A 26,894-nucleotide genomic window follows, 5' to 3' on the forward strand; every position below is an offset into this window, starting at 1 on the left:
CGAACACGGAGATAGTGAACTGAAGCCTCAGTATCTACGAATCGCCGACTCGCCCCAGGAAACAGGAAGGTGTTCACTCTGATAAGAACTAGAGCACGGTCCTGCCTCATACGCTTGGGCTGGGACTCCTACCAGCGGGAACTCGTCCACCATTGACCTTCCCATCTCGCACTCTGCACAAAGGCGGTATGCTGATGGTTGCCGTACAAAGACATGCTGAATGTACTGGCCACATTCACAGCAGTGTTCACTCAGGGCCGGTGGTGTTGTTGCTTCTCCAGATTCTGCTGTGTTTGATAATGCGGGCGTGGGGGTGGGGAAGAAAGCTGTTTCCCAGTCTGATGATGATGCAGGGGTTCGCACCCCGTTTGAATATGATGAGGCAGGTGTTGGCAACCCTGCGGAAGATGGGGGCGAGGAGGCAACATCCGTTCGGGGCATGGTATTGGTTTGGGAGGTGGCATTACTAAGTTGGGAGCTGTCATTGGCTTCGGAGGTACTATCACCACCACACATGGGGGCATTCATGCCATTGCTTGTCCCGCTTCGAAGACCAAAGGTTTTGGCCATGACTTCCACCGCGGATTTCGACACAACCACAATGTCGCCATCGTCGGGCGGAATGCAGATGGATAACTCTGTGGATGGCAAGGCAATGGTGAAGAAAGACTCGTGTGGTGATGATGACGAACTGCTTTTCCCCATGTCATCTCGCAAATCTGCAAGCCGCTTTTCTAGGCAGTTGATATACTGCTGGTTTTGGTGATTCTGGGCTTTGAGAGCGTCGATGGTTGGTTTGTTGGAATTGACTTGTGCTTCAAGAATGCGGATGCGGTTCAGTGCCGTTGTGAGGGGGGCGCAAGAGAAGGGGCTTGAGGAGGGGAATGTTTGGGGGACTGGTGGGTATGGCGGTGGTGATGGTACCGCTGGTGTAGATTTGCGGTTGGAAGTTGCCATGACGCTGGTGCCAATGGTAGGTTGATGAGAGTGGGATTGGGAAAGTTTTCCTGAATGGAGTGTTGAGTTTTGAGTGAAAAATTCAGTGCCTGCGTTTTTGTTTTGGATAGGTATAGCATATGGTCAGAGAGCTCTACGTCATAGTGATTGATCTAGATCGGTATACTTGAAACTTTGCATACAGCGTTTGTTGCTTGATTAAGGGAACGTGCATAGGTAGGTAGGTACCTTACTCTTTTCACATGCATGTTTCAAGTCCATGATCACCAACTACTGGCTGGCTCTTGGGATTGTTTCTTTGACATCCTTTCACTGTGACATCAAACACTCAATGGTATTCAAAAATGCAAAAATGGCACACAACATCCACCATTCAGCAGCGAATAATAGTCATCCAGCCGGAGGTCACAGCATAACATCGCACCAGAGCTCACAACACGGCAACCAAACAATCATTATAGGCCAGCGTCAACCTCATTATCCCATTGCATCTCAAAGACGATGTAACTGACCCGGAATTACCCATCCACATCATCTCCCAAACCCTGATGTTGCCTTTTCGAAAGATCCAGGAGGGCTCGGTATTTGTGATTTCAGGGACGGAGTTGATGGAATGAGATGGAAGTACTCCCTCCTCTTGCTCTTCCAAGTCATAGCCGATCGCAACCCGGGTGCGGAGTTTTTATATTTTCGCGGTCCACCGATTTTCGAGAAAGCGCTGAAAGTCCCAAAAAAAGGCTGGAGATAAGGCGGATGGCATTCATGCTGGGTCTGTTGGATGAAAGGCGAGGTTTGAAGAATTCTGTCGAGGTGTGGAGTTTGGATTGGAATGCAGGTTGTCGGGGAGACTGTGCAAACGCTCCAATGCACTGAGGAAGATTGAGGGTAAGGTTTTGTATATGCAGAGCAAATCGAGAGAAGAAGATGTCATTGGAGCAGCAACTCGATGAAAGCGAGGGAATGGCAAAACAAGATGACACTACTAGTAGATTCCCGATGGAATATTCGGCCTTTGTAAGATGTGCCTGAAGAGTCGGTTGTGAGGTTAAAGTGAACGGTGGATGTGGAATCTAAGTCGGGAAGAAGGCAATTTGGGGAGAGCTTAGACATGTGGTGGAGAAATACCAGTTACTTACACAAGGTGTGAAGATAGTCAAAGAAGATATTAAGGCAATGAAGGAATGTAAATAGCAAAATAGCGTCGAGAAACTGCAGTTGCGGGCATCCATGAGGTACGGAAATCAAAGCATGTAGTTGGGTAGGTGTCAAAGAGATCCCATTAGCTCTTGTGAAATTATCAACAAAATGTCAGACGCCTTTCTGAAGGAACACAACCATAAAGAACCACCGTATATCCCCCTGTGGAAGATTATCTCCGTGCTCTACCAATCAACACCCCCACCCCCATCCACCGGGCGGCCTTCTCCGTTTGCCAAAATCCCGAAACACCCTCTGTTCAGGCCACGGCTCGAGCTGTCCCAACAGCCGTCTCCAGTCCGTCATGACAGAGCTGCTCGACGGGACCTCTCTTGGTGTGACAGAGGGGCTGTCAATTTCACCACAGGCGCTATCCCTGGGTAAATACTTGTCAGGAGATTTTGAGCGCACAAAGCCTTTTCTTGTGTCCGGAGCGAAGTCAACATCTAGGGCCTTTCCAATCGCCACGATGTCGGCTCCAGAAAACGTAACTATGGTGCGGTCTGGAATGATCGTGGAGGATCCGGGCACTTTCAGCCGCTCCCAGTCAGGCGCTCTTCGATATCTTTGAGGATCATAACCTCAGCCTCGGTGCCAATAGGATCAGAGAGGATCGGCTGTAGGTAGTAGGAGGTGGGGCCGGTATTGCAGTCGAAAGAGCTGTAAAGTCGAGCTTTAAGCTCGAAGTTTCCGAATGGGCTGGGCTTGCGATTGGGCATTCTGTCGTAGCGGGGCATGCTGCCGTCTTGCTTTCGAGACATGTGGGAAAATAAGTTGAGGTAGGATGGCTTGACTTCTGCTGGTAATAAAGGTTGGCATGTTGGTTGGTCACACAACTCGGGTTCTCGTTTTTGACGGGAATGAATTGGCCACTTACCGATATGATCTCGAGTTATAAGAGAAAGACTGATAATTTTTAGCTTGTACCAGTGGGAAGCGTGATGGCGGTGAACTGAAGAATTGAAAACCGAGCCAAGGGGAAGAATAGTTGTAGTGAGAAATCGGTGGGTGGTGCTAGTCGCCCACGACAGAGTGAATCTCACGATAAGAGAAAGTCTTTGGATGACAGAAATAGCAGGAAGCAACACAAAGCCAAAGCAAAGGTTTTCCTCAGATTACAGTCAGATAAATCCACTAAATATATAGCCAACGCAGTTCCCTTCCCTCCGCCTTCTTGACGTAGAAACTAAGGTACACCTCACTAGGTAGCTGCCCCCTCGAACCCCCCTCCTCATCCTACTTACCCATCCCAAAAGCCCCCCTCAAAACCTCCACCACCCCCTTATCAACAACCACCACCCCTCCACTCCTCCGGTTCAATCTCGACCGTCCCCCCAGATCCAACCCTCGGCAAAAATACCCTCGACTTCCCCCTCTTTCTCCCTCCCGCCCTCAACTCCCTAATCTCGGCCTCCAACTCCCCTATCCGTCTCCGATCCCTCATATACTGCCCCTCCAACTCCTTAATCCACTTCCAATCCCCCTCCCTTTCCTTCTTCTCCTCCCTAATCCCTTCCTCCAGCTCCTCAATCCTTTTCCCATCCCGATCGCCCTGCTCCCTTAACTGCGTGATCAACTCTCCATTTCTCACCGCCAACTCCCCCATCCGTCTCTGGTCCGTCTGTCTCTGCTCCTCCAAGACAGTCATCTGAATACGCTGCTCACGGTGGCAGCGGATGTGCTCGATAAGCTGGTCGTCGGCCTCCTCCACTTTTGCCAGGAAGGCTTCCCACAGCAGTTCCTCTGTCGGGGCGGAACCTGGTGGTGGGGGGAGGGAGTAAGTTCTACGGGTTTTGTCTTTGTCGTCGTCGTCGTCGTCGTAGAGGTCGCCTTCGTTGTAGAAGTCGATTAGACACTCAAACACTTCTCGTCGACTTTGAGTGTCGCTTGGTTCATTGTTTGGGCCTTGAACGAGATTTGTATCGTCGGGCGGTGTTGTGTCTTGGAGGTTGTCGGTCGATAAAGATGCGGCTGTAGTCGCTTTTGTTGTGGTTGTTGGGTTGTGGTTCTCAAGCTCGGGGCTCAACTTCCTTTTCTTGGAGGAGGGTTGTTCTGCCGAGGAGGGCATGTCTGCGACGTTTGCGGGGATTTGAGGGTACGCGGGTGGTAATAGTATGTGCTGTACAGGGAAAAGAAACGGATCTCTTGCCAGCGGGAAGGTGACAGTAAGGTGAAAAAGTCGCAGTGCAAATGGCCGATAGCTGGTGCTCCATCGACTACCTTACCTACCTGGAGCGGTGAGTCAAACATTTGAATCTGCCAGAACAAGCACAGATACGCACAAAACAATGTGCTCTTTCCCCCGCATAGGGCATAAGGGACTGCAGGCTATGATGTTTCATTCGGCACTGGGTATGTTTTGGAAGATCTGTGCATGATGGTTATTCAATTGCGAAGTAGGGAATCCTGTGAGAGCCGGGTAGATACTGAAAGGTCAAACATACTGCCCCAGGTAGGCCTTTTTGTAGAGCTCTGAGGTAGATAATAACAGTCCAAGATTATATGACATGAGTTGAATGAATCACAATAAGTCACTTTGCAACTCGTTAGCTCTATTTGTCTGGAGACAAACGCTATTGTGACATCCACATCTTTGAATAATGGCGTGCTTGACCAGTCGATGAATCGTTTGTCGATCAAGTTACCGTGATGTTATGGGTCAGTGACGTTCCATCCAGTCAATATATGTGTGTAGAAAGAACTGTCATGTTTGAAAGTCGTTGAGTCGTAATACTGGTGAGAGAAGCCGTAATCGTTTCAGAAGCTGCTACAACTGAGTTTATGACACCTTAATCCACACGTCATGAAGTTACGCAGCTTTGAATATCTCTTGACAATCTTCAAGATATTTTGCTTATGCGGAAAGGCATCTCAAGCATGTTAAAAGGGGTATCCGCTATCTCTTCAGGCCTTAAATTTGTTGTAGTCTTTCCTTTTCTGCTCCCTCACGGCAGCAGGCCTACTAGGTGAGACAGGATTCAACTTGTCTCACGTATGAAAGAGCACTGATTAATAACTCTGAGTATTGCGACCATCCCCCACAAGCCTGCAAGACTATTCTATCAACATATGAATGCTATGTGAGCATGAGGTCTGCCCATCCCTAGTGGATAGAAAAGAAGCAAAATGATCTGCTCGGCTACAACGGGAAAGGCAAAGTGACAAGCACGGTCCGCTCGCGTCCATCCGGATCTTCGTGCATTCGCGAGGGCAGCTTGGCGAGACAAGTCAGCACCTGTCAGAGGGGTGTACTGCATGGCATTATTGCATCATTTTGCTGCAGAGGTGCGGCGTATGTACAGTATGTATATCATTGTTAGGATGCAAAAAATAGGGGTTCTAGGACCAAGACATTCTGATCTTGAATTCTCAGCTCTTGCAGGGAGTTTGAGACAAGACACGGCTTGGGCACGGGCCGTTGACCAGGTTGATTGGATGTGCTGCAGCTTTCTTTTCTTCTTTTCTCAACGCCACTGTTTCTCCTTCCCAATCGAGATCGAGACGTGTAACAATGTCGACTTCGCGAGATATACTCTGTAGATAGTTTTCTGCCTTCTCCCTTCTCCTGATCATGAATGAGCGGTATAGGTATCTTCACCAGCTGAAGAGAACATCCATAAAGGGCAAGATGGGGCGAATCATCTGTGCGGTGCCAGTCACAAGTGGTCAGATTTCACAGCCGAGCAACCGAAGCTGGGCCCGAAGCATGGCCCGAAAGTACAGCCAAGAGGTGTAGCAGTCTGGAGCTGGAACAGTGCAATGTAACTAAAAGTTCCCAAGAATTTTGTGGTGGAGAAGGCTTGTTTAGCTTCACACGGCCGAGTCCACAAGCGCTATTAGCCGGTTGACAGTGTCGGATTCTTCGCTTCGTGTTTCGTTATGGCGTTTTAGTTTGCTCAGTTTGATCCAAGAGCCGACAATCTCCCAGACCTGTAGCCGTATCCGAGTGCGCCGACGTGATACCGGAGCTGGCTCCGAAAGGGTGTGTCGATGCATAAGAGGAAGGCCATCGGGCCGTCTCTCTCATGACTGCTACATGGTGTAGTAGCATACCATCCATCCGCTAGGTAGATCAACCACAACCCCGGGTCTTTTTGTCCATTTTGAGATATGACGAGGGCAAGGACCAGCTTTCAGTCTTGAGCGGGGTATGGATTGATTGCCCATTTCGCGCGGATGACGGACGGGATAGATGCAGTCGAGCGGCAACACTGTTGGCTGCAGGTTGAAAACAGGGAGCCATGTCCGTGCCAAGAGAGCGCCCTTTGAGCAGCCAGATGGGAACCAGGCACGGACGAGACGGTAGGGGATCAAACAAACGTGGCAGCCCTGCGTTTCACGGTGAACGGGGAGACTTGAGAGGCTCACAAAGGAAAGGTTGATAAAACAGAAAGCAAAAAAAAGCTTTGACGGGAGAGAGGTGGGCGTGGTCGGTGGGGAATCACGCTATTGTCGGTTTGGGTCCACTCCCCCACTGGGATGGCCTGTCAGCTTGTGGAGGAGTGCTCCATTATCGCGACCATTGGCTCGTGGGGAATGAGGGGAGGGGGGCCTCGGGGAGCAGCCGGGAGCTGTCCCCCCCAGGGGTATCCATCCTGCAGGTCATGAAGGGATCCCCATTTCCCCATGATACAAGATGACCCTCCCCCAGCGACTGTCCCCTCTCCGACCTCCTGCGATACGACCCTGTCGTCCTCTTTTCCGCTTCACCTCCGTCTTCACTCCCACCCCCATTGCTCCCATTGCTCCCATTGCTCCCATTGCTCTCTGAGACCCAGGGCCCGCCGACCTGGTAGCCGGATTTGCGATCATCCGAGGCTTGGATCTGCCCGGCGTTTCCCACACAGCTTTCCTCCTTCAGATACGAACATCATCTCCTTTACGATCGCGACCTCGTTACAATCGATCAAAGATGGAACCCTATGCATACCCTGCCGAAGGGTTGGATGAGATGGCGTAAGCTAGACACCCGCCACACCGCCGTTGAACCGCTCAGTTCACCAAATGGTTGCTAACGGCTGGGAACAGAGAAAAGTTGAACCGATTAAGCACAGCGGACTCGCGGCATGGTGACTCGGCCCCATTGCTCGACGGGCGGTCCTATGACGCCTACGATCCCCGACTACGACCCCCCTCGAGCGGCTACCCGCTGCCACCGACTCCCGAGTCGCAATGGAGTCCCACCGATGACCTTTTTCGAGTCCCGAATTATGAGCTTGGCCAGCGGCACGCTGCCGCATTGCCGCTGCAGCGTCCGGTGTCGAGGAGCAAGTCGTCACTTTTCCGAAAAGACTCGCATACATCGGACCGAAGGCCCTCGAGAGGCTCGTCCGCCGGTTTCAGCCTGTACCCCGCAGCCCGTCCGCCACCGCCGAAGCAGCCGCTGCCCGCGCTTCCCTCCAACAAATCTGCACGCCGCATCTCATCCCAGGGCTCCTTTGACAGCAGCTCAGTCGCATCGGGCGAGACTTCGAGATACTCGGATTCCACCAGGGGTTGTGGGCTCGAGCGAGTGCCCACGAACGGAACACCAACGTCTCCACACACCAATGCGCATTTCGTGGCTATCCCTCCCGTGCCCGAGGAATATCGGACACGGCAGGAATCACAATCCAAGGCTGTGACTGTTGTGCCCTGGAAATCTCTCACACACCAGGAAAAGGCCCCCAAGGATCCATCCGTCTACTTCTTTGACATTTCAACAACGTCTGCCACCCTGGCCAGCAAACATGGCAACAACATCATTAAGGTGTGGTCTGTCGGCTCAGGCGAGGTCCAGAGCCAGATCAAAATCTCTTGCTACACAACCGCCCAGCCTCGGTCGCGCGAGTATTTCGTCCGTAGCCATGCCATTCTTTCCGAGCCCTCCAACATGATAGCCATTGCCACCGGCTTCGGTGACTCGCTCGAGATTTGGGACTGGGGCAAGAAGAAGAAGCTGCAGTCCATGGACAAAGCAGACCGTTGGGCCGCCGTTCGCTCCAACGTTATGGAAGCCGGATGGTGCCCCCTTGTCACCTACAGAGGAGACAACGACACCATCGAGCTGTGGGAAGCGACATACTCCAAGAAGCCATTCAAGAAGACGCGCGTGATTGAGCTCGCCAGGGCGGGTCTCCCGGTGTTGCCAAAGTATCCCGAACTCGCCTTCTCCGCCACTGGACCCCTCCTGATCACCGCCTCCGGGCCTCGGCCACCCAGACTAGGGCACCCTCCTCCCGAGAGAGAGACGCTCCTCATAGCCTGGGAGATCCACAACGGCGCCGAAATGACAACACCGTACAAGGTCGTGACACCATGGCAGCATGCCGAGCTGGACACCGCCCTCCCATCTGGTCTCGCCACCTACGGTTCAGTCGCCGTATCAATCTGGATCCCCGCCTCCTACCGTGCCATCCCCGTCCCGGCCGCGAGAGGCGGCAACGGGTACAACCTCGCCCCCGCCTCGGTCCCCTTCCGGTATGTCCTTGTATGGGACTTTTCTGCGTCATCCACGAAGACCTTCCGCATCCCCAACGCCATGTCGTGCGTCAGCCCGGATTGCAGATTTATCGCCTACTGTGACTCTAGGGGGGTTGACTCGGGAGCGAGAGGATGCTTGGCGGTGCTGGATGCCATGACGGGGAAGCAGCTGTGGTGCTGGCCGGACCCGGATGCCACTGCTGCGGACGTTGATATGATGGCTGGGTTCAGCCAGTTGGCGAATTTGAGCAAGGTGACGGAGATGTGTTTTTCTGCCGATGGCGGCTTCTTGTTCATTGGGGACAGCGAGGGCGGCACGGGAGTTTTTGAGGTGAGGGAGGGCGGAAAGGGGATTAGCATGAGGCCTGTCTAGGAGACGTCTCTGCTTTCCCTGCAAGATATCTTGGATGAGGGTGACCAGAGAACTAATGGGAAGAAGAAAAAGAAGAAGGAGGTCGAGAGGAAGGAAAATGTGCGGGACAAGGAAAGGGAAAGCGAGGGTCTCGATGCCTTGAATGAGCTGGTCAAACAGGTCGAGGCGGAAGAGAGGGTCTGGAGGACAGGTCAAAGCTGGAGGTGGTGATGACGCATGCCTTTCAATCTTTGAGATATAATGGTTGTAATCTAGGAAGACATCTGAGCTGGATCTTTTTCACATTCTTCATCGGGTGGGGGTTGGGGCGGGGATTTGACACTGCGGCGGTAGTCACGGAGATTGGATCATCAGGCTTGTGGATAGGAGGTCGGCTGGGGAATATGACAGGATGAGAACGAGGGTTTGGCCTAGCCAGCGGTTGTTTATGTTTTTCTCTTTCTCTTTTTCACAGATGTGTATTGCTCGAGATTTTCACGGATACCCCCTTCCCCTACCATACCAGCCACGTTAGCACGTTTGGGCATTTTGTTGCGCAGACAAATTAAACTAATTTAATGTCATGAGAACTTGATACAATGTTCAAAAGCCTTCCGAGACATGATCAAGGCATGTTAAAAATATTTATAATTGTCCAAATTTTTCCTTGAACACCTATCAACCACCTGTTCGAACCCCCATCCGGATAGCAGTCTCTCCAGTTTTATGAGCAGAATACACACTGTCGTCTGTTCTTTCCACCCTATCCCAAAACCCAACAAGACATCCTCCTAGAGAAAGCTCAGTACAGCCAAAGGCTTTTCGACTGAATATCCTTCACCCATAGAAGTTGACTGTTGGTTATATAAGTCTGGACTTAATCATGCACTGGCTGCTTACCCGCCTGCCCAAAATATTACATACAGGCAATTAATCATATAAATGCCCCGATATTGAGCTATCCCAGTACAAAGCGTAATCCAGGACAAGCGACTACACCCTGGGTAGACTGTTATAAATTGAGGCAAGAAAACGGAATCTTTTGCGGGGCGGGAAAAAAGGGGGATTTTCAATCATGGCGGACTAGACACATGCTTTTTGTGTTACGGGTATTACCTATGCAGATAAAGTACCCAAGCTTACTATAACGTTTACCAGGTTGTGGGTGATAAGAGAGAAACATAGAGCAGGACTGAGAAGGCTTTTTGATTATGGCTACCTATTTTAGTGGAAAGGGTTAAGGAAACGAATCAGTCGCTGAGCTACTTTGTTTTTGTTTGTGCGAAGGATATGGCATGAGTGGTGTGAGTTAAGGCGATGATATAGCGGAAGGAGTATGTCTAGAGTATGAACCAGTAATGTAGTGTTGGTTGACGAACCAGAAATAAGTAGACGTTAGATCGATAGCCTTTTCTAAGATACGGTCAATTTACACCACGAGAAATGAACGAAATTCACAGCTACATTTTTATGAATCTGATTGCCGGCCGGCCGGTCAAACGCTCTGGACAGTGAACAGTGAGCTCGCTGCCTTCGAGGCCTCCTTTTGTTCCAGCTCGGAGTGTTAACTGATGGCCGAAGGAAGCTGGCATTGAATTCCAAGTCGGCAAGTCCGAGCAGCTAACGCCATGTCACAGATCCCTCTGGTTTGTACCGATGAATGAGCCCTCATCGAACGGTGCTAGGTTCTCCTCTTAGAACGGCTCGTACAGCACGGCGCGGTGGTCAATGAGTCCTACTTAATCAGACCTCCAGTACCCAAATCAGGCTACCTGGGATATCTATAATAGTGTATTACTACAGCTAGTTAAGTCCATTCTCCGTCGGCAGAACTAAACAAGGGATTGCACCAATCATAAACTTAGTCAATCTTACGGCCTCGAAAGCGTCACAGAGACGACTGGAAGAGAAGAGCTTGAAGGGATGATGGAAGAGTTGTGTCAGCATGTTTTAATCACTTCCTGTTATTTGCCCATGTGTAAACATACCTATTGAGATATTGCCAAATACAAGATACCTTGACTATGGTTGCCTACGGCACCCACAACAGGCAGGAGCGAAGCTCCTCCTCCACGGGCCCAAGGGCCACCATGTATCTCGGGAAAAAGGAGGAAATGCTCCCGACATAAGAATAAACCAATGAGCATCCAGAGAACTCTCGGTCGCCAAGAACCCCCTTTTTCACCCCCTGAACAGTTGCTATGGTAACGGCGCTGCTCATCACCTTATGGGCAAAGAATAGAGACTGCTTCTAGGAATGAGAGCTGTTGAAATGATTGATGGGCTTCCAAGATAGGCGAGAAGGTTTGTAATATTGTTAGGCGCGTTTCTAGTAATACTTTCAGGTCCTGATTCTTACATTTGCGGCCTCAAGTTTTCTACCCCACGACTTGCTCAAGTCTCTCTACCTTGGCGTTGATCTCCGCAGAGAGCCTCGGGTTAGCTGTCGTACCTCCAGTCCAGAGTCCATGTTTCGGTCTCATCGACCTCATCACCTGCATTGCCGTTCACCGACGGCGGCTCGATATCTCGTCTCGCATTCTCCTCTTGGAGTATCCTGTTCCGCACCACTTGGCTACCATCTCCCATCCTCAGCATCCATTGCCGAGCCCGGAAACTGCCTATCGATCAAAACAGAAGCATGCAGGCAACAAAACAAGCAAAGTCAAGCTTTCTGGTCAAGCTTTGAGTGATATCAAGCCGTCCATATCCCGTGTCCGCTGAGCACGTTACAGAAGCATCGTCGATCGGTTAGACAACGGCACGCGAGTGACTGCCGACTCGAGACATTGGCATATACCTCACCAGTGACCTCTCCCAAACGGGGCTACCTACCCGTTTCCTATTGTCCCTCGCAAGAACAACCCTGGAGAAGCAAACAACTCTGTAAATAGCTCCAAGTTCCCTCTCATGTCCCCAGAGCCTCGAAACAGTGTATCTTGCTCACCCCTAACTGCCGAACGTCGATCTCCAAGTGCAAGATAGACTTGAAATTCTCCATCTCGTATACCTCCAACAAATGATCACCCTCGGAGAACACCACCGTCACACGAACCAAAAAAAAAAAAAGAATTTCATAGCGAAGCTTTTCCCTTCCCATACCACCCTTCCCGTGCAACAACGATCGGCGAATGTCGGATGGGATACGGGCCGCCAGCAGTAAGCGGCATCACACCAGACATTTATACACACGCCCCCACCACCAACCAACCGGGCCGGTGCGATCCCGCTTTTGCTGGTGATAAAATAGAAAAAGGATGATCGTTTCTCAAAGAGGTCAAGTACCTTCCTCTCCCCTTCCCTTGTGAGACCAGCAAGTTTCTAGTATACAGCGTCCCGGAGGAAACAGGTCCGATAGGTGGTCGGTCCGACCCGGCACTTGTTCGATCTGAGAGAAGAGGAGCCTTCCTCGGCAACAAAACAGGGAGAAAATAGTGTAATTCTGGTCACGCCTGACGAAACGACAAAACAGGGGACCGAGATCTCGGCGCGTGAGATCTTTGGTGCTGGTGGCCACTGGCCAGGGGGTTCTTGTTGGAACGAATCACTCAGATCCTGTCTCCGCTGACTGGGGGGGACTCCCGAAGTGATGATGATACACTCCCGTGTTCAGCGAACCATCCATCTCTTGGCACCTATGGGCAATAAATCTGATCTGTGTGGACACCGCCGCCCACCGCCACGGGGGAAGGTGAACAGAGATGCCAATTCTGTCACAAGTGGCTTGTGGTGGATTAGATCTAGCGGGTTCACCCGTCTGGGCACTTCTACCGAGAAATGTTCGATATCCGGATTTTTTTTTTAATCTCTGTATATTTATTGCTCACCATCCATGCCATCCTCGAGCAATTCAAATGACAAGAGTTCACAGGGTCGGCTACAGCCCCCTACCTATTTCCGTCCGTTGGACAACTGTTGCGGAAAGTAGCCGAAATGGTGGTTGTATCTCTTGTTTCCCAGCCCGATCCGACATAGCCGGGTGAGAAGGCGGAACTGATTATGCTAAATCGCCAAGCACATCATCAGCATGATATAGGCAAGCAAGCAGCAAGGGGTTGATATTGGAGGCCTCGAAACATAGGGAAGCAGAGGAAGAAAAATCGTGATATCAACTTTTGAAAGTGTAGCATTCGGCCAGCATCGGGTGAGGTTTTTCCCCCGTTGGTGAATGTTTTGGCGTACAACGGGCGGGCTGCCAAGAAAAGTCCCCCGAGTCGGCGGATGTCGGAGGATCGGCAGGTGTTGTGTGTGAGTGAAGTTCTTCGAAATGGCCGGCGCCCCCGGGGGGCCGAAGCTGATTGCCGGCGGAAAAGGAAAAGAGCGATGGGTAAAACCGGGACAGGTTCTAGAACGTGCAGATTGGTGATGCAGGGGTTGTTCCTACCCGCTGGGCCAGGGTCACACACACACACACACACACACCCTTGGTTCCCGCGATGATGGCCTTCTTGGCTTCTTGAAATTCTGGTACAGCCGTTTCACAGCATTTTGGCGATGGACTTGGCCTGCGTCGCCCGTGGCAGCTTGGCGAGCTTCTGGGGTCCCCCATCGGCCAGTCACGATAAGTGTCAATTGCTGTCATGGCTGACGTATTATTGCCATTTTGCTGCAGCATCCAAGCTGTTGGGTTTGCCGTGGCTTAGGTAATTCGCCCGAAGACTGCAAACTTGAAAAATTCTATTCGGTACACCGAAATGTTTCCCAGGGGTCTTTACCGCTCCTTTCCGTCCTCGTGACTTGTTGAAGTTCTCTTCAGTTGGAAAAAAATGCTATTAGTTCTCTTTCGCTTTTCAGCAGAGGGGTGTGGCCAATAGCACAATACGGATTTGCCGGAATCACATGGGCGAGGCTTCGGAGCCAGGCCCCAGGTCACGTTGGCGGAAAGTTACGTAAGACACAAGCTCTCTTACCCCAGAAAATTCAAGACCAAACAAGGCACCAAATCAAGCCCGGGCTTTCAACGGCCAACCCCTGGACAACGGAATTGAGAAAAGTTTTTGCTTTCGTAGTAGCACCAAGGCACCAACCATACCATCACGATCACAACCTGTTGGAAGATGTGCGAAAACGGCAAGAAAATAGAAAAGTCAAAAATGCGGTCGGGAAGAGTCGGAACTGCGGTTTGTGACCTTTGATTTGCGGAAGGGCCCCGCCGATACTAATGCCCGCCCGGTACGATGACGGAATGTGGTCGGCAAAGCAGAATGGCATTTTGTGTCATAGCGGGGCATCCGTTGTGGGCTCGTGGCTCTCGGCAGCATCAGATGCTGTAGGTTCACTGCAAGTGCAGCAGCAGTTCATCCAAAACAGATACTTGCTTGTCGAAAGAATGTGACTGAATTGATCAACAGAGATGCGCCGGGCCAACGGAGACCAACAGGACGGTCGACCGCTTCATACCGCCCTTCGCCCTTTGGGACCACCCTCAATCCTCAACGGCGCGCGTCATGAGAGGAGGGCCCTGTAAAGTCTCTGTTGACCTCGTGGTGTTCCCCGGCACCATGCATGTCACTCGGCGGGCTCGTTGTGGGAGAGAGAGGAGGAACCGCGGGGTAAGGGTTGACGGCGTTGACTGTTCGAGAACAGGTTCAGCCCGGGAGAAACAGGTTGCCAAGGGCTCGGCACGCTCATGCCCCAGACTTTTCGTCGTCCCACAGCCGTCTGCTGCTGCCGTCCAATGGCTGCGGGCCCAGGTAGAGCCCCTTTCAGCCCTGTCCGCTCATATCCACGACACCGTTTTTAGCAAAACAAAACAGCCGTATCCATGACGCCGCGCCGTGTTGGCTGGGGCCGCCATCTGCGGAGGAGCGTCATGTGCCAGGCTGGACGGGGTCTCAGCCTCTGAAGTGAGGCAAGCCCCACCCCTCCGGGGAAGAGTTGTTGACAGTACGGAGTGACAAGGCAGGTAACCAGCAAGACCTTGAAACGAATCCCTTCCTACTTTACCCGAGGATATCTTGCCTTACGGTGCGATTTAATAGAGAATACTCGGTACAAGTCCGAGTCTCGGAGAGGAAGGTAAAACGGAAAGCAGATAGGAGGTGGCCCAAGTGGTCCAGGCAAGACGGCTGCACAGCAGACAAGCAGAAGAGGTAGGTAGGTTCAGGTTTGTGTGAAACAGGGCCGCCTGCTTCCGGATTGGGATGTATCTTTGTCGCACCAAACAAATCACAAATCCACCCGGCGGAACGGCCCCAGAGAGAGGAATCGATGCATCGCCGCCTCTCCGTCCCGAAAGGCGACACGCAGCGACAGGGGCTTCCTTCAGACTCTCCGGAAACAATTCGTGGCCCAGCGGCCCAATCATTGTGAGCCCGAAGCAGCACCCACTCGCACCCGGTTCAGTCCCGGGCTTGGAGCCGTAAATCGCCAAGTTCTACAAGTTGGAATGCTGTCGTCACGCCTCATTGGATCTGCCCTGTTTAAGGGCCCCACGTCTTTATATATTCTCACTCCTCTGCCTCGGGTCTGTCTTATCAGCACTTCCCGGTCAACACCTGCCGCATACCCCATACGCTCCATACACTCCGGTTGTCAACCCTGCAGAAAGTGGATTGCCCACAAGCCCCCATCGTCAAGCTCGTCCCAGCTCCCGTGTTCCCTGTCGACGCTCAGCCCAAACCTAAGCCAACACGACGGCCGCGAAAAGCACTTAAGAACCATGAACGACCCCGTTGCCAGAACCGCATCTCCCTACACTGATCCATCCGTCAAAGGCCCTCGCAGCCATCTTCTCTCTTCCCAACGTCCCTCGACCAAACCATCCGACAGTCAGTATTCTCCTCTGCTCCCCCTTTCAGGCTTTCTGTGGCTGACCATGGCGTTCTTTTCACCCACACAGTGCTCGTCAACACAGTAAACAAGACCGGCCTCCATCCCGGCGGTGTCGTTCCTCACCAGGAGCACACCGAGCTCGAGGAGGAGCTCCACGAGAAGGCTCACATCGACTACAACCGTGTTGCCATCATCGCCAACCCATCAGTGGCCGCCCTCTACGAGGATGCTTTGGTCTACGAGACCGGCACTGCCATCACCTCCAGCGGTGCTCTTACCGCCTACTCCGGCAAGAAGACTGGCCGCTCTCCATCAGACAAGCGTGTCGTCAAGGAACCATCTTCCGAGAACGAAATCTGGTATGTTTTACTCTTCGACTGTCTTGTTGAGACAACATCTGAACACAGTCCGCTAACGCATCCGATAGGTGGGGCCCTGTCAACAAGCCCATGACTCCTGAGGTGAGACTTTTGCTCCTTTCCTTTATTATTTTTTCTTTCTCTCTTTTATGTTTCTTCAGCCGATGGCACCCGGACCCCAAGGGGGCGGCGCCAAACATGCGGCCATACGACATGCGACAGGCGACATGCAACATTTGACATTCGACATGTGGCCGACATTACGAGCACGCCCCAGCGTGATGTCTGCTGCGCGCCTCGGCGTCCTATGAGACCAAAAGTCTGATGTCAATTCACCATGGACGTCATTGTCCTTGGCGATGAGCGCATCCACAATGGCTTTTTCTTTCTTTGTTTCTTTTTCGGGTGCCCGGAAGACGACGATGCTCAGTTTCTCGGCAATTTTGGCGGGCGGCAGCGTCATTGCAGCCTTGACAGCCCCATGTCGTTTTCGTCATACCCTGGCAATCCCCAAATGCACCCCGCTCCCGAGGGCCGATCCAGACCCCACCTTTTTCCTTTTCCTCATTCTCCACCAGCTCCGGATGACCATCACGTGGACACCCCAATGCTAACCACCCTTTGCCCAAATAGGTCTGGAAGATCAACCGTGAGCGTGCCATCGACTACCTCAACACCAGAAATCGCATCTACGTCGTTGACGGCTATGCCGGCTGGGACGAGAAGTACCGCATCAAGGTCCGCGTTGTCTGCGCCCGCGCCTACCATGCCCTCTTCATGCGCAACATGCTCATCCGCCCCGCGCGCGAGGAGCTCGAGCACTTCCACCCCGACTACACCATCTACAATGCCGGTTCCTTCCCCGCCAACCGCTACACTGAGGGTATGACCTCGGGCACCTCGGTCGCCATCAACTTTGCCGAGAAGGAGATGGTCATCCTCGGTACCGAGTACGCGGGCGAGATGAAGAAGGGTATCTTCACCGTCATGTTCTACGAGGGCCCCGTCAAGCACAACATCCTGACCCTCCACTCCTCGGCCAACGAGGGCAAGGACGGCGACGTCACCCTCTTCTTCGGTCTCTCCGGTACCGGCAAGACCACCCTCTCTGCCGACCCCAACCGCGCCCTCATCGGTGACGACGAGCACGTCTGGTCCGACACCGGTGTCTTCAACATCGAGGGCGGCTGCTACGCCAAGACGGTCGGTCTGTCGGCCGAGAAGGAGCCGGATATCTACAACGCCATCAAGTACGGCTCTGTCCTCGAGAACGTCATCTTTGACCCCGAGACCAGGATCGTCGACTACGACGACGTCACTCTGACCGAGAACACGCGCTGTGCCTACCCGATCGAGTACATCAACAACGCCAAGATCCCCTGCCTGTCCAACAACCACCCCAAGAACATCATCCTCCTGACCTGCGATGCCCGCGGCGTCCTCCCGCCCATCTCCAAGCTCAACTCGGCCCAGACAATGTTCCACTTCATTTCCGGTTACACCTCCAAGATGGCCGGCACCGAAGACGGCATCCTCGAGCCCCAGGCGACTTTCTCGTCTTGCTTCGCCCAGCCCTTCCTCGCTCTGCATCCCATGCGCTACGCAAAGATGCTCGCGCAAAAGATCGAGGCCCACGGCGCCAACGCCTGGCTGCTCAACACCGGCTGGGTGGGCGCCGGTTTCTCCCAGGGCGGCAAGCGCTGCCCGCTCAAGTACACACGCGCCATCCTCGACGCGATCCACTCTGGCGAGCTGGCCAAGGTGGAGTATGAGAACTATGGTGTTTTCAACCTGCAGGTTCCCAAGACTTGCCCCGGCGTGCCGGACGAGCTGTTGAATCCTCAGAATGCCTGGACTGCGGGGGCCGACAGCTTCAAGGCTGAGGTTACCAAGCTTGGTGGGCTTTTCTTGGAGAATTTCAAAAAGTATGAGAGCGAGGCAACGGATGATGTGAGGGCTGCTGCGCCGGTTGTTTAAGTTTGGGGCGGGAAAGCATTACCAGCATGAGATGGCGTTTTTTTTTGAGACTGCTTTGGATATAAGCATGGGTTTTTTTCCCCTTTCTTTCATATGGCTTTTTTTTTCTTTTCTCTTTCGACGCCAGCCTGGTTTTTTTTTGTCGCGCAGTACGCGGCGAGATGATGGGAATTACATGTTTGATATGAGAACACTTTTTTCTCGTTTTGGTTTAGGAAAAAAGGGGATTAGATGAGAGAAGGGGTCAGTCATTACTGGACCAGGGGCGCTCTTGTGAGGCCTTTTCTGTTTATATATATAGTGTGTTGAAGTAATCAAGTCAGTTCGGAACACTTTTTGACCGTTGTGTGTGATGTGATTGTGAGCTTTTATTCCTGGTGATTCCGTTTCACATCATATACCCACAACAGACAACTTTATCCAAAAAACCAAATAAAATTTCACCCCTATCCATCCATCTATCTCCCCGTCGTCTCCCCCCTCCTCCTAACAAAAACAGGCAACCCCCCCTCCATAGGCAGCGTCAAGCTATCCCCACTCCTCCTCTCTTGTCCTCCTTCCCAAGCCCCCTCAAACTCCCACCCCCAAGCCACAACAGGAATAACCTGCACCGCAATCCCCTCGGCCATTTTTCTTCCCAAACAACTCCTCGCCCCCCCGTAAAAAACCGGAAACTCGGCCGCGCCCTTGTGTTTGATTGTCCCATTTTCATCCAGCCACCTCTCCGGTCTAAACTGATCCGCGTCCTCCCCCCAGGTCAGCCTGCTCCTCTGCATAGCCCAGAGACACCACACCAGCACGCTGTCCTTTGGGAGAAACGTCCCGTCTGGGAGTGTGGTAGCTGCCTGGGCTTGGCGAATCTCAAATGGGATGGGGGGGTAAAGGCGAAGAGATTCGTAAAAGACTGCGAGAGAGTACGGTGCTGAAAGGGGGGTCAGGACTGCGGGGGAAAAGGGAAGGGAGGAGGAGGTGGTGTCAAGCGGGGCTTGTTCTCTAGCAAGAACACCCCTGACCTCGTCTCGGATTTTGGCCAAAACTTCTGGGTGAGAGAGCAGCAAGTAAAACGTCCAGGTTAGTGCCTGGCCTGTGGTGTCACGGCCTGCGGAGAGGTACGTCAAGGCCGCGTCGGCGACGGTGGAGGGGGAGTCGGGGATTGCGGACAAGAGGGATTGGATTAGTGATCCTGAGATGGAGTCTAGTTTCTCGCTATCGGGCGAGGTGGAAGGCGGGGGGGAACAGGAAATGGATTTGGCGTCTCGCATGGCGCGGGACACAATTTCGAGGCCGAATTTTTTGACGGTGGAAATGGATTGGCGGAACTTGTGGCCAAAAAAGAACTCGGTTAGGGGGTATAGGGGGTTTTGGAAGCGCTGGGCTGTGCAGCCCGAGGCGTGGTCGAAGGAGGAGGAGAAGGGGGAGGAGAAGTGCATTTCCATCTGGACGGGAGGTCAGTCACCACGAACATGGAAAGGGGAGGAATGAGGGGGTACATTGTAAGCCATCTTCCCCATAAGCTTGGTGGTAATCTCATGAAAAACATCCTGCAGATCCACCACCTGGTCTGGCTTGGCCGTCTCGAGCTCCTTGACGCTCTCAGACAAATACTGCGGGAGAGCCACATCGGTCAAGACCCGCAGGTTGGCCGTGTTGAGAAAGCTCAGGCCGGCTTTGCGCTGGAGTTTCCAAAAGTCACCATCCGCATTGATGATGCCATTCCCGAAAAGGTCCCAGGAGCGGGTTTTGACAAAGTTGCCTTTGGTGAAGAGACCTTCGTGCTTGAAGACGTAGTCGAGGTTTTTGGGATCGTGGATGAGCACGCCTGGGGGGAGGGTTGGGACTGTGAGGGCGAGGGTCTCGTAGCCGAATTGGCGCTGGCATTTGTCGAACCAGCTGAGGAGGTTCCAGCGGGGTTGGAGGAATTGTATGCCGTTACCCACGAGGGGGAGGGTGTCGGGTGGGTTCCGTAGAGGCTCCCCGTTGCGTCGTATGGCTTTCTTTCCTAGGAGTGCGCGGACTAGCAGCGCAAAGACTACCCCCGCGAGGAGGTAATGCGCCGAACCTAGAAAGAGGCCCATTGTGAGGATATGGCTACCTGGGACGCATAGAGTGCGAGTGTGTGTGTTGAGGGAACCTAAGGAGGAGTTCTTAGGTTATGACGGTGTCTCAGTAAACCAACAGTGCTGACGTTGCTCTCACCAAACCCGCCCTTGGACTTATAAGACAAAGGTTATGCAAGGTGTTTAGGCGAGCCAATTGCGGCAGCGGTAATGAATCTCGATAGCAAACGTGGCTGCACAGAAAATCCGATCTGAACTGTCCAATTGATCCCGGGTATCGTGTTAAGTTGAAGGTCGACTTTGGATGGTTGTCCATCTGTAGGGTGTGGGATCTTAACGGGCGGTTGACATCAGGCTTGGCAAGGTCGCACGAACTGCCATCGCTTGCAGGAAGATTTGCACGGGTTGGGGGCAGACAGGGGGTGGCCCAGGGCTCAAAGCAGGATGCATTCACTGCAGAAAGCTTGGAGGTGTTGCTCCTTTTCCACCACTCTCATCCATAACGTCATACAAGGGAGCTAGGGCCATGATTGACTCTTCCACCACAGCTTGAGCTACCTATTCTTGTCCAACCACGAAAAAAAACGTCGATTGGTCCTCGGAAGGAATTCCTCATTCCCATTGTGATACCTACCATTCCCGACCCGGTCCCAAAACATTCGAATCCCTTCAACGTCCAACCATCTCCAACTAACCTACACCAACCAACCAGCCAGCCCACCAACCAGCCCACCATGGCACCTCTCCTACCCCGAATGCAGGTCTTTGAGATAGCAGACCAAGAATGGTATCATCATCCCCTTCCTCCCTCGCTCTCTCACACACAACATCGATCTAACAACTATCCAGGTTCCCCCAATTCCTCCGCACCCACATGCAAGCCGCCCTAACAGCAGCCTGGACAACCCACATCCCCCTCCTCCAATCCTCCTCCCCCGCCCGCATCGTCGCCCGTCTCCTCTCCCACCACCTCGGCCCCTCTATTCACAACTACACCTTCATCGACTTTTGCGCCGGTGCCGGCGGCCCAACCCCCTCAATAGAGAAACACCTCAACGCCTCCATTTCCACCTCCCCCCCCTCCTACGCCGAAGCAGCCACCGCCCCCCCACCGGTCCAATTCATCCTCACCGACCTCCACCCCCACCCGGCCCTCTGGTCCGCCGCCGCCTCTGCCTCCCCTAACCTGTCTTATGTCTCGTCTTCTGTCGACGCGAGCAACGTCCCCCAGCACTTGATCAATGACCAGAAGCAAAAAGGGAAGAAGGTTTTCAGATTGTTCAACCTTGCCTTTCACCACTTTGACGACACCCTCGCGAGAAAAATCCTCCGAAACACGCTCGAGACCAGCGACGGGTTTGGCATCTTTGAACTGCAGGACCGGTCTCTGTCGGGGTTTTTGGCGTGCTGTTTGTTCGGTCTTGGGGCGATGGTCATGGCGCCTTACTATGCTTTTTTGTGGGGGGCTCCGTTGGCGCTGGTGTGGACGTATCTGGTGCCGGCGCTGCCGGCGGTCTTGGTTTTTGATGGGTGGATGTCTAGTCTCAGGACGAGGACGGTGGGGGAGGTGAAAGATTTAATGGGGAGTTGCGGGTTGGGGGAGGGGGAAATAAGGAAGTGGGAGGTTAGGAGTGGGACGGAGAGGTTTATTCCTGGGGTGGGGTATGTCAATTGGATTATTGTTACGAGGAAGGGGAGTCAAGAGTAGGGAGAAAGGGTTGTAGGATAGGGATGGTGTGAGTATTGGGCAGTAGACATCATATATTGGGAGGGTTGATCGTAGATGGCCCGAGTTTACAAAGCCATGATGGCTGGCCAACCGGGGCATAATTCAGTTCTTGGGTATCAACAACATACATACATAGATGCATCTTACAGCCCATGCAATCCAAAAGCATCAATATGACAAAAAGCACAGAAAAAAAGAAAATCACTTCTTGGACATCATCAACCTCAAAAACTCATCCTCGTCCACACCCCCCTTGCCACTCGCGTCAAACTCCTCCACCATGGCGATGATGTCCGCGTCCGGTATGTTGTTCCCGACTTGTTTGCTCACTCGTCTCAGGTCATCTTGTGTGATCATGCCCTTTCCGTCCACGTCAAACAGTCTGAACGCTCTTCTCAGCTCTTCCCGGGGATCTCGCTGCCGTATTAGCGTGCCGGCGATGGCCTGGACGACGGGGAGGCTGAAGAGGCGGTAGATGGGGGGGCAGTCCTGGTCGTGGGTCCAGGAGGGGGGTTTCTGGCCGTGGCGGATGAGGAGGTCGAAGGTCTGGGCTTTGGGGAGCTCGAAGCCGAGGGCGCGGAGGACGAAGCGGAACTCTTCGTAGGAGAGGTAGGAGTCTTTGTTCGAGTCGAAGAGGTCGAACTGTGGGGAATTAGTATAGGAGGGGATGGATGGGGGGAAGGGGGAAGTACGGCTTCGCTGACGCGTGTTTTTTGCTCGTCGGAGAGCTTGTTGTAGTCTTCTCTTGAGGGGGTGGCGTATTGGATTGCGCCGCGGCCGGGGTTGGAGGAGGCCATTGCTGCCGTTTTTTTTTTTTGGGGGTTGGATGGGAAAAGCGGAGGACAGGTTGGGTTGTGCGCCGGGGTGTTTGAACAAAACTAAACAATTGTTACAAAAGAAGGTTGTTTGGGTTCGCTAAAGACAAGAGAGAGCTCTCTGGTGTAGCTAGCGAGGCGAAAGGGAGGGAAGAATGCTGTCGTCTCTCGGTGTAGCTGAAAGCGGGTTATCCCGATGTTCCCTTTTCGGTACTATAAGCTTTCGAGCTTTGCTTTTGGTCTAGAATTCCACAACGGTTCGTTGGGTTCGTCAAAAATGTGATGGAGAATTGGAGATGGAGAACAAAGAAACGGAACGGTTTGTTGCTTGGGCACACACGCACGCGCGCGCGTTGCCCACTTTACGCGTTCGCACAAACCCCCGGTCAGTGATTTATGCCAAGCCGCCATGCTGTGGGAGCCCCGCTGAAATTTACTTTAAGGATCCATCGAGAAGCTTCGCAGCTTGAAGCAAAAACAACATGAATTGCGCCAGAACATAAAAACTACCAACGATAGAATCAGTAAAAAAAAGAAAAATGGTTAAACGAAAACGCGGCGATGACGACTCCTCTCTCAATGTCTCTGCTGTGTTTTTCAAGCATCGCGACGAGGTCTTCCGCGCCATCAAGAACGCCAAAGGCCGCGAGCGCCAGCGACAGAGCAAACGGTTGAAGGATGCGAGGTCGACCCCGGATAAGAAGGCGAGGATAGAGAAGGAGATTGTTGTTCTTAACGTGGGTTTTGATAGATATTCTTGTGAGAGGCGATACATGATACTGATGCAAGTATAGTCCCTGGACCTTCACCAAACCGCCCATGCCCACCTTTGCTCGTCCCTCCTCCGAGTCAAGAGTATCGCCGAACATGAGAAGCTACCAAACGAGATCAAAAGCGGTGTACCAAAACCTGAGCTCACCGAGGAGGAAAGAGCGGCGTTGCACAATGTCACCAGCGCGCTGTACAGTCATGCGGGCGTGAAAGAGGCGGTGGCTAAGGCGCTGGAAGATGTCTGCAAGGCGCTGTGTGTTTCCGTTCCGGAGAAGAAGGGCAGGGGGAAGAAGGAGAGGCTTGAAGGGAAGGAGGGAGTAAAAGAAACGTCAGAGCCGAAGAAGGCGAAGAGCGACAGGAAGGAAAAGAAAGAGAAGGATACCAAACAGGATAAGGTCAAGGACCTCCCAGTAGCAGATGACAGCGAGGGAGAGGACGAGGATATCAACTACGGAGAATATGTAGACGAAACTGTCGTCTCCCGCATGGCCGACCTCCTCGGCTCAAGCTCAGAAGACGAAGACGACGAAGAAGAGAAGATGAAGCTCGCAAAACGCCAAACCAAAACAAAGAAAGCACTACCAAAAGAGCTGGATCCAATGGAAATCACGTCCGACGAAGAAGGTGGCGACGAGGCAGATTCCGACGACGATTCCGATGACGACCTCGACCCGATGCAAATAACCGACGATGAGGCCGACGAAGAAAACGACAATGAAGAAAGCGAGGACGAATTTGGCGGCTTCAGTGATTCCAACCAAAGCTCAGCCAGTGACAGCGACAGTGAAGAAGAAAAGGAAGAGGAAGACCAACAAAGCGACGCCTCGTCATCGGCACAGTCTCCGCCGCCAAAGAAGAGCAAAAGAGCCGCCAAGGTCGAAGTAAACGGCTCAACCTTTCTGCCGTCCCTAATGGGAGGTTACATTTCGGGCTCGGAATCAGCCTCGGACGTCGACCTCGCTCCCACCCGCAAGAACCGCCGTGGTCAGCGGGCGAGACAGGCCATCTGGGAAAAGAAGTTTAAGGAACAGGCCAAGCACCTTAAAAAGCAGCAGGAAAAGCGGGATTCGGGCTGGGATCTGAAGAGGGGTGCTGTGGATGGAGACAACAAGCCGTGGAAGAAGGGTATCAAGAACCCCTTCAAGGCTACGGGTGCGAACGATGCGGCTGTCAAGAAGGAGGAGGAGCCGCCGAAGAAGGATAGGAAGAGAGATGATCTTGGCACGTTGCATCCCAGTTGGGAGGCGAGGAGGTTGGCCAAGGAGAAGGAGAAGCTTACTGCTCCGTTTGAGGGGAAGAAGATCACTTTTGACTAAGTTTTGTTGGATTGTTCTGATGAGAGGTAGCCTGCAGGTTGCTGTCGCTCACGATCAGAAAGGGACGGAAGTAATCATGAATCAAGTCGGTCTTGATGTTAGCTATGGGTGTACCACTGAACTAAGAAGCAAGTATAAATCTTGCTGTCCCAAACGCCCCTCATCAAGTGTCAGGTTTGCCCTCGCGTGCATGTGGGCTTCGTTAGGCAGTCCACAGACCTTGGGAAATATTTGAGAGCTGTTGAGTGTGATATCAATAGGCTTTCGCTCGATAAAGGGCGCGGAGTTACAGACGCTTCATTATTTGAGTCTCTTTTATCAATAAGCCTGACGTATATAGTTCATTTAAAATGAGCTAACAAACGCTGGCTCCCCTAGACCCCCCTTTTTTCCCCGGTAGCTTAAGTATCGAGGATAGGGAGATCTTAGGTAGGTAGGTGTCTAAGCACACTGTGCGCTATGAGAAGGGATATTTGAAAATGCCAGGCAGAGTGTGTCTGGTAATGAGGTACGAAGGCCTGTTGGATATCTGTAGAGGCGTACTAATCTATGTTTAAGGATGATTAAATATATTTAAAGCAAAAGGCCTATTAATTATAGCCAACTGAAAAAAAATTCGTGGCTAAAATACTTATAGAAATTATTTAAAATTAAAGTAAGTCAGAAATAAAATGATTTTAAAATATAAGTAAGGTATGGTAAGTATATGTTATATTATTAATATAGTTAAGAGGATTATAGGATTTAGAGGAAAGGGATTTATTACTTTAACGACGAAAATAGGGGTACATAGGGGGTGGAGTGGCAGGAAGACTCTCCCTATGACTTTGCACAAATCACCTATTCTCCAACAGTTAATAGGTAACGCTAATGTGTAATTTAGCTGGTATATGACCCATGCATCGCTTTATGTTATTTTCTAGATTCAAGGTACTGTAGGATGTTCATGTTGCGCGACAGTCGTTCTCTCCCAGATTTTGAATTTGCATATATCAGATGAGAAGTTTTTCCAGTCACGACTTCTAAAGACTTGATATACAGAAGGTCAGCAGGTGCTTGGATCCTTGTCTTGAGGTGTAAGACTCACTCAGTTCCCTAAGCTTTGCCAGAATCTGCACAAGGTCTCTTTTGAAAAGGGGCTCCATGGCAGCTGGGGATCCAAATACAAGATACTGACAAATTGAGCTAAATGCCCATTTCAAATAGAACCTTCTGCTTGACTATCTGAATTGCCTCTCAGATTCAAACCTTCCACTGAAGCAGCCGTTCCTGCCAGTCCGAAGCACTTCTGGGTCACAGGTTAATGTAAATAGGACTTCCTCTCGTCACTGGGCCATATTCAAATTGCACCTTCCTCAGATCAGTCAAATTTGCAGTCTCTCTCAATAGATGCTGAAGTTCATTCTTCTTCCACCCACCTACAAAGACTTTCTCTCGTCATGAAGATTGGCAGTCTCTTCTCAAGCTTGATGCCGGAATCTCTCCTCTTCCACATATCTACAAATACTTCCTCTTCCCACCTCTCATCTTGTGCTCTCGTTCAAACAGTCTGAACAACCAACTACTTACCCCCTTCCTCTTATCACCCAGTTAGGCAGAATCGCACTTTCCTCATGCCAGTTGAATTCCCAATCTATTTTCAGGCTTGATGCCAAACTCTTTCTTCTCCCACCGCCTTACAAATACTTCCTCTCTCCGTCCCATCTCAAGTTTCTCACACAAACAGCCTTGGGTCCTAGATCGCGAGACAGTCTGAACCACCGCGGGCTTCTGTGGCCTATCTTTACACTCTACCTTTCCATCCTCGTTCCTCAATTTTATCTCTACTCACACTCCCTATCGACTCCCACAACCGACTTTCGTAGGTAACCTACTTCCATAACTTTTGCCGACCTACCTCCACAGCGAGGTCCAGTCTCTGACCTACTCCATCAGTCTTCATCTCGACAACCCTCTCTCATCGCCATCCAATCTCTCACCTTGCTCCTGCCCCCTGAAACATCATCCTCCAAAGCAGTTCCCAACGACAAAAATCCTGCCCATCACTATCGCAACAACAGGCAGGAGGGGCTCTCATATCAGTAGAATCTCCCGTTTTCTTCCCTCCAGCTTTGTTATCGTTCCTCAG

General features: G+C 52.1%; 9 protein-coding genes across 9 annotated transcripts; 5 read left to right on the forward strand and 4 right to left on the reverse strand.

Moving 5' to 3' along the window:
- Positions 1-27: 27 nt before the first annotated feature.
- Positions 28-957, reverse strand: QC761_403179 (uncharacterized protein; the record flags this gene model as incomplete). Its single annotated transcript, XM_062878598.1, has 1 exon — positions 28-957. The coding sequence occupies one exon, from the start codon at positions 955-957 to the stop codon at positions 28-30; it is 930 nt and encodes a 309-aa protein (XP_062732240.1).
- Positions 958-3,439: 2,482 nt separating this feature from the next.
- QC761_403175 (uncharacterized protein) lies at positions 3,440-4,222 on the reverse strand (the record flags this gene model as incomplete). Its single annotated transcript, XM_062878597.1, has 1 exon — positions 3,440-4,222. The coding sequence occupies one exon, from the start codon at positions 4,220-4,222 to the stop codon at positions 3,440-3,442; it is 783 nt and encodes a 260-aa protein (XP_062732241.1).
- A 2,415-nt stretch (positions 4,223-6,637) lies between these two features.
- QC761_403170 (uncharacterized protein) lies at positions 6,638-9,574 on the forward strand. The gene is made up of 2 exons (XM_062878596.1): positions 6,638-7,110; positions 7,183-9,574. Exons 1-2 carry the CDS (start codon positions 7,067-7,069, stop codon positions 8,987-8,989), a joined length of 1,851 nt encoding a protein of 616 aa, XP_062732242.1. The 5' UTR covers positions 6,638-7,066; the 3' UTR covers positions 8,990-9,574.
- A 4,494-nt stretch (positions 9,575-14,068) lies between these two features.
- PCK1 (kinase C-like protein) lies at positions 14,069-18,078 on the forward strand (the record flags this gene model as incomplete). The annotated part of the gene is made up of 5 exons (XM_062878595.1): positions 14,069-14,237; positions 14,320-15,738; positions 15,810-16,101; positions 16,170-16,203; positions 16,735-18,078. Exons 2-5 carry the CDS (start codon positions 15,357-15,359, stop codon positions 18,076-18,078), a joined length of 2,052 nt encoding a protein of 683 aa, XP_062732243.1. The 5' UTR covers positions 14,069-14,237; positions 14,320-15,356.
- Positions 18,079-18,176: 98 nt separating this feature from the next.
- Positions 18,177-20,539, reverse strand: QC761_0066060 (uncharacterized protein). The gene is made up of 2 exons (XM_062872644.1): positions 19,569-20,539; positions 18,177-19,514 (listed from the first exon to the last, which is right to left on the reverse strand). Exons 1-2 carry the CDS (start codon positions 20,151-20,153, stop codon positions 18,537-18,539), a joined length of 1,563 nt encoding a protein of 520 aa, XP_062732244.1. The 5' UTR covers positions 20,154-20,539; the 3' UTR covers positions 18,177-18,536.
- QC761_0066070 (uncharacterized protein) lies at positions 19,542-20,045 on the forward strand (the record flags this gene model as incomplete). Its single annotated transcript, XM_062872645.1, has 2 exons — positions 19,542-19,571; positions 19,626-20,045. 2 exons carry the CDS (start codon positions 19,542-19,544, stop codon positions 20,043-20,045), a joined length of 450 nt encoding a protein of 149 aa, XP_062732245.1.
- A 23-nt stretch (positions 20,540-20,562) lies between the features above and the next one.
- QC761_403140 (uncharacterized protein) lies at positions 20,563-22,050 on the forward strand. Its single transcript, XM_062878594.1, has 2 exons — positions 20,563-20,922; positions 20,985-22,050. The coding sequence occupies exons 1-2, from the start codon at positions 20,870-20,872 to the stop codon at positions 21,841-21,843; spliced, it is 912 nt and encodes a 303-aa protein (XP_062732246.1). The 5' UTR covers positions 20,563-20,869; the 3' UTR covers positions 21,844-22,050.
- CDC31 (Calcium-binding component of the spindle pole body (SPB) half-bridge) lies at positions 21,853-23,009 on the reverse strand. The gene is made up of 2 exons (XM_062878593.1): positions 22,557-23,009; positions 21,853-22,506 (listed from the first exon to the last, which is right to left on the reverse strand). The coding sequence occupies exons 1-2, from the start codon at positions 22,659-22,661 to the stop codon at positions 22,066-22,068; spliced, it is 546 nt and encodes a 181-aa protein (XP_062732247.1). The 5' UTR covers positions 22,662-23,009; the 3' UTR covers positions 21,853-22,065.
- QC761_403120 (uncharacterized protein) lies at positions 22,952-24,850 on the forward strand. Its single transcript, XM_062878592.1, has 3 exons — positions 22,952-23,064; positions 23,123-23,416; positions 23,474-24,850. Exons 2-3 carry the CDS (start codon positions 23,219-23,221, stop codon positions 24,764-24,766), a joined length of 1,491 nt encoding a protein of 496 aa, XP_062732248.1. The 5' UTR covers positions 22,952-23,064; positions 23,123-23,218; the 3' UTR covers positions 24,767-24,850.
- Positions 24,851-26,894: the final 2,044 nt, after the last annotated feature.

The sequence above is a fragment of the Podospora bellae-mahoneyi genome, chromosome 4 (assembly GCF_035222275.1).
Source record: "Podospora bellae-mahoneyi strain CBS 112042 chromosome 4, whole genome shotgun sequence".
NCBI lineage: Eukaryota > Fungi > Ascomycota > Sordariomycetes > Sordariales > Podosporaceae > Podospora > Podospora bellae-mahoneyi.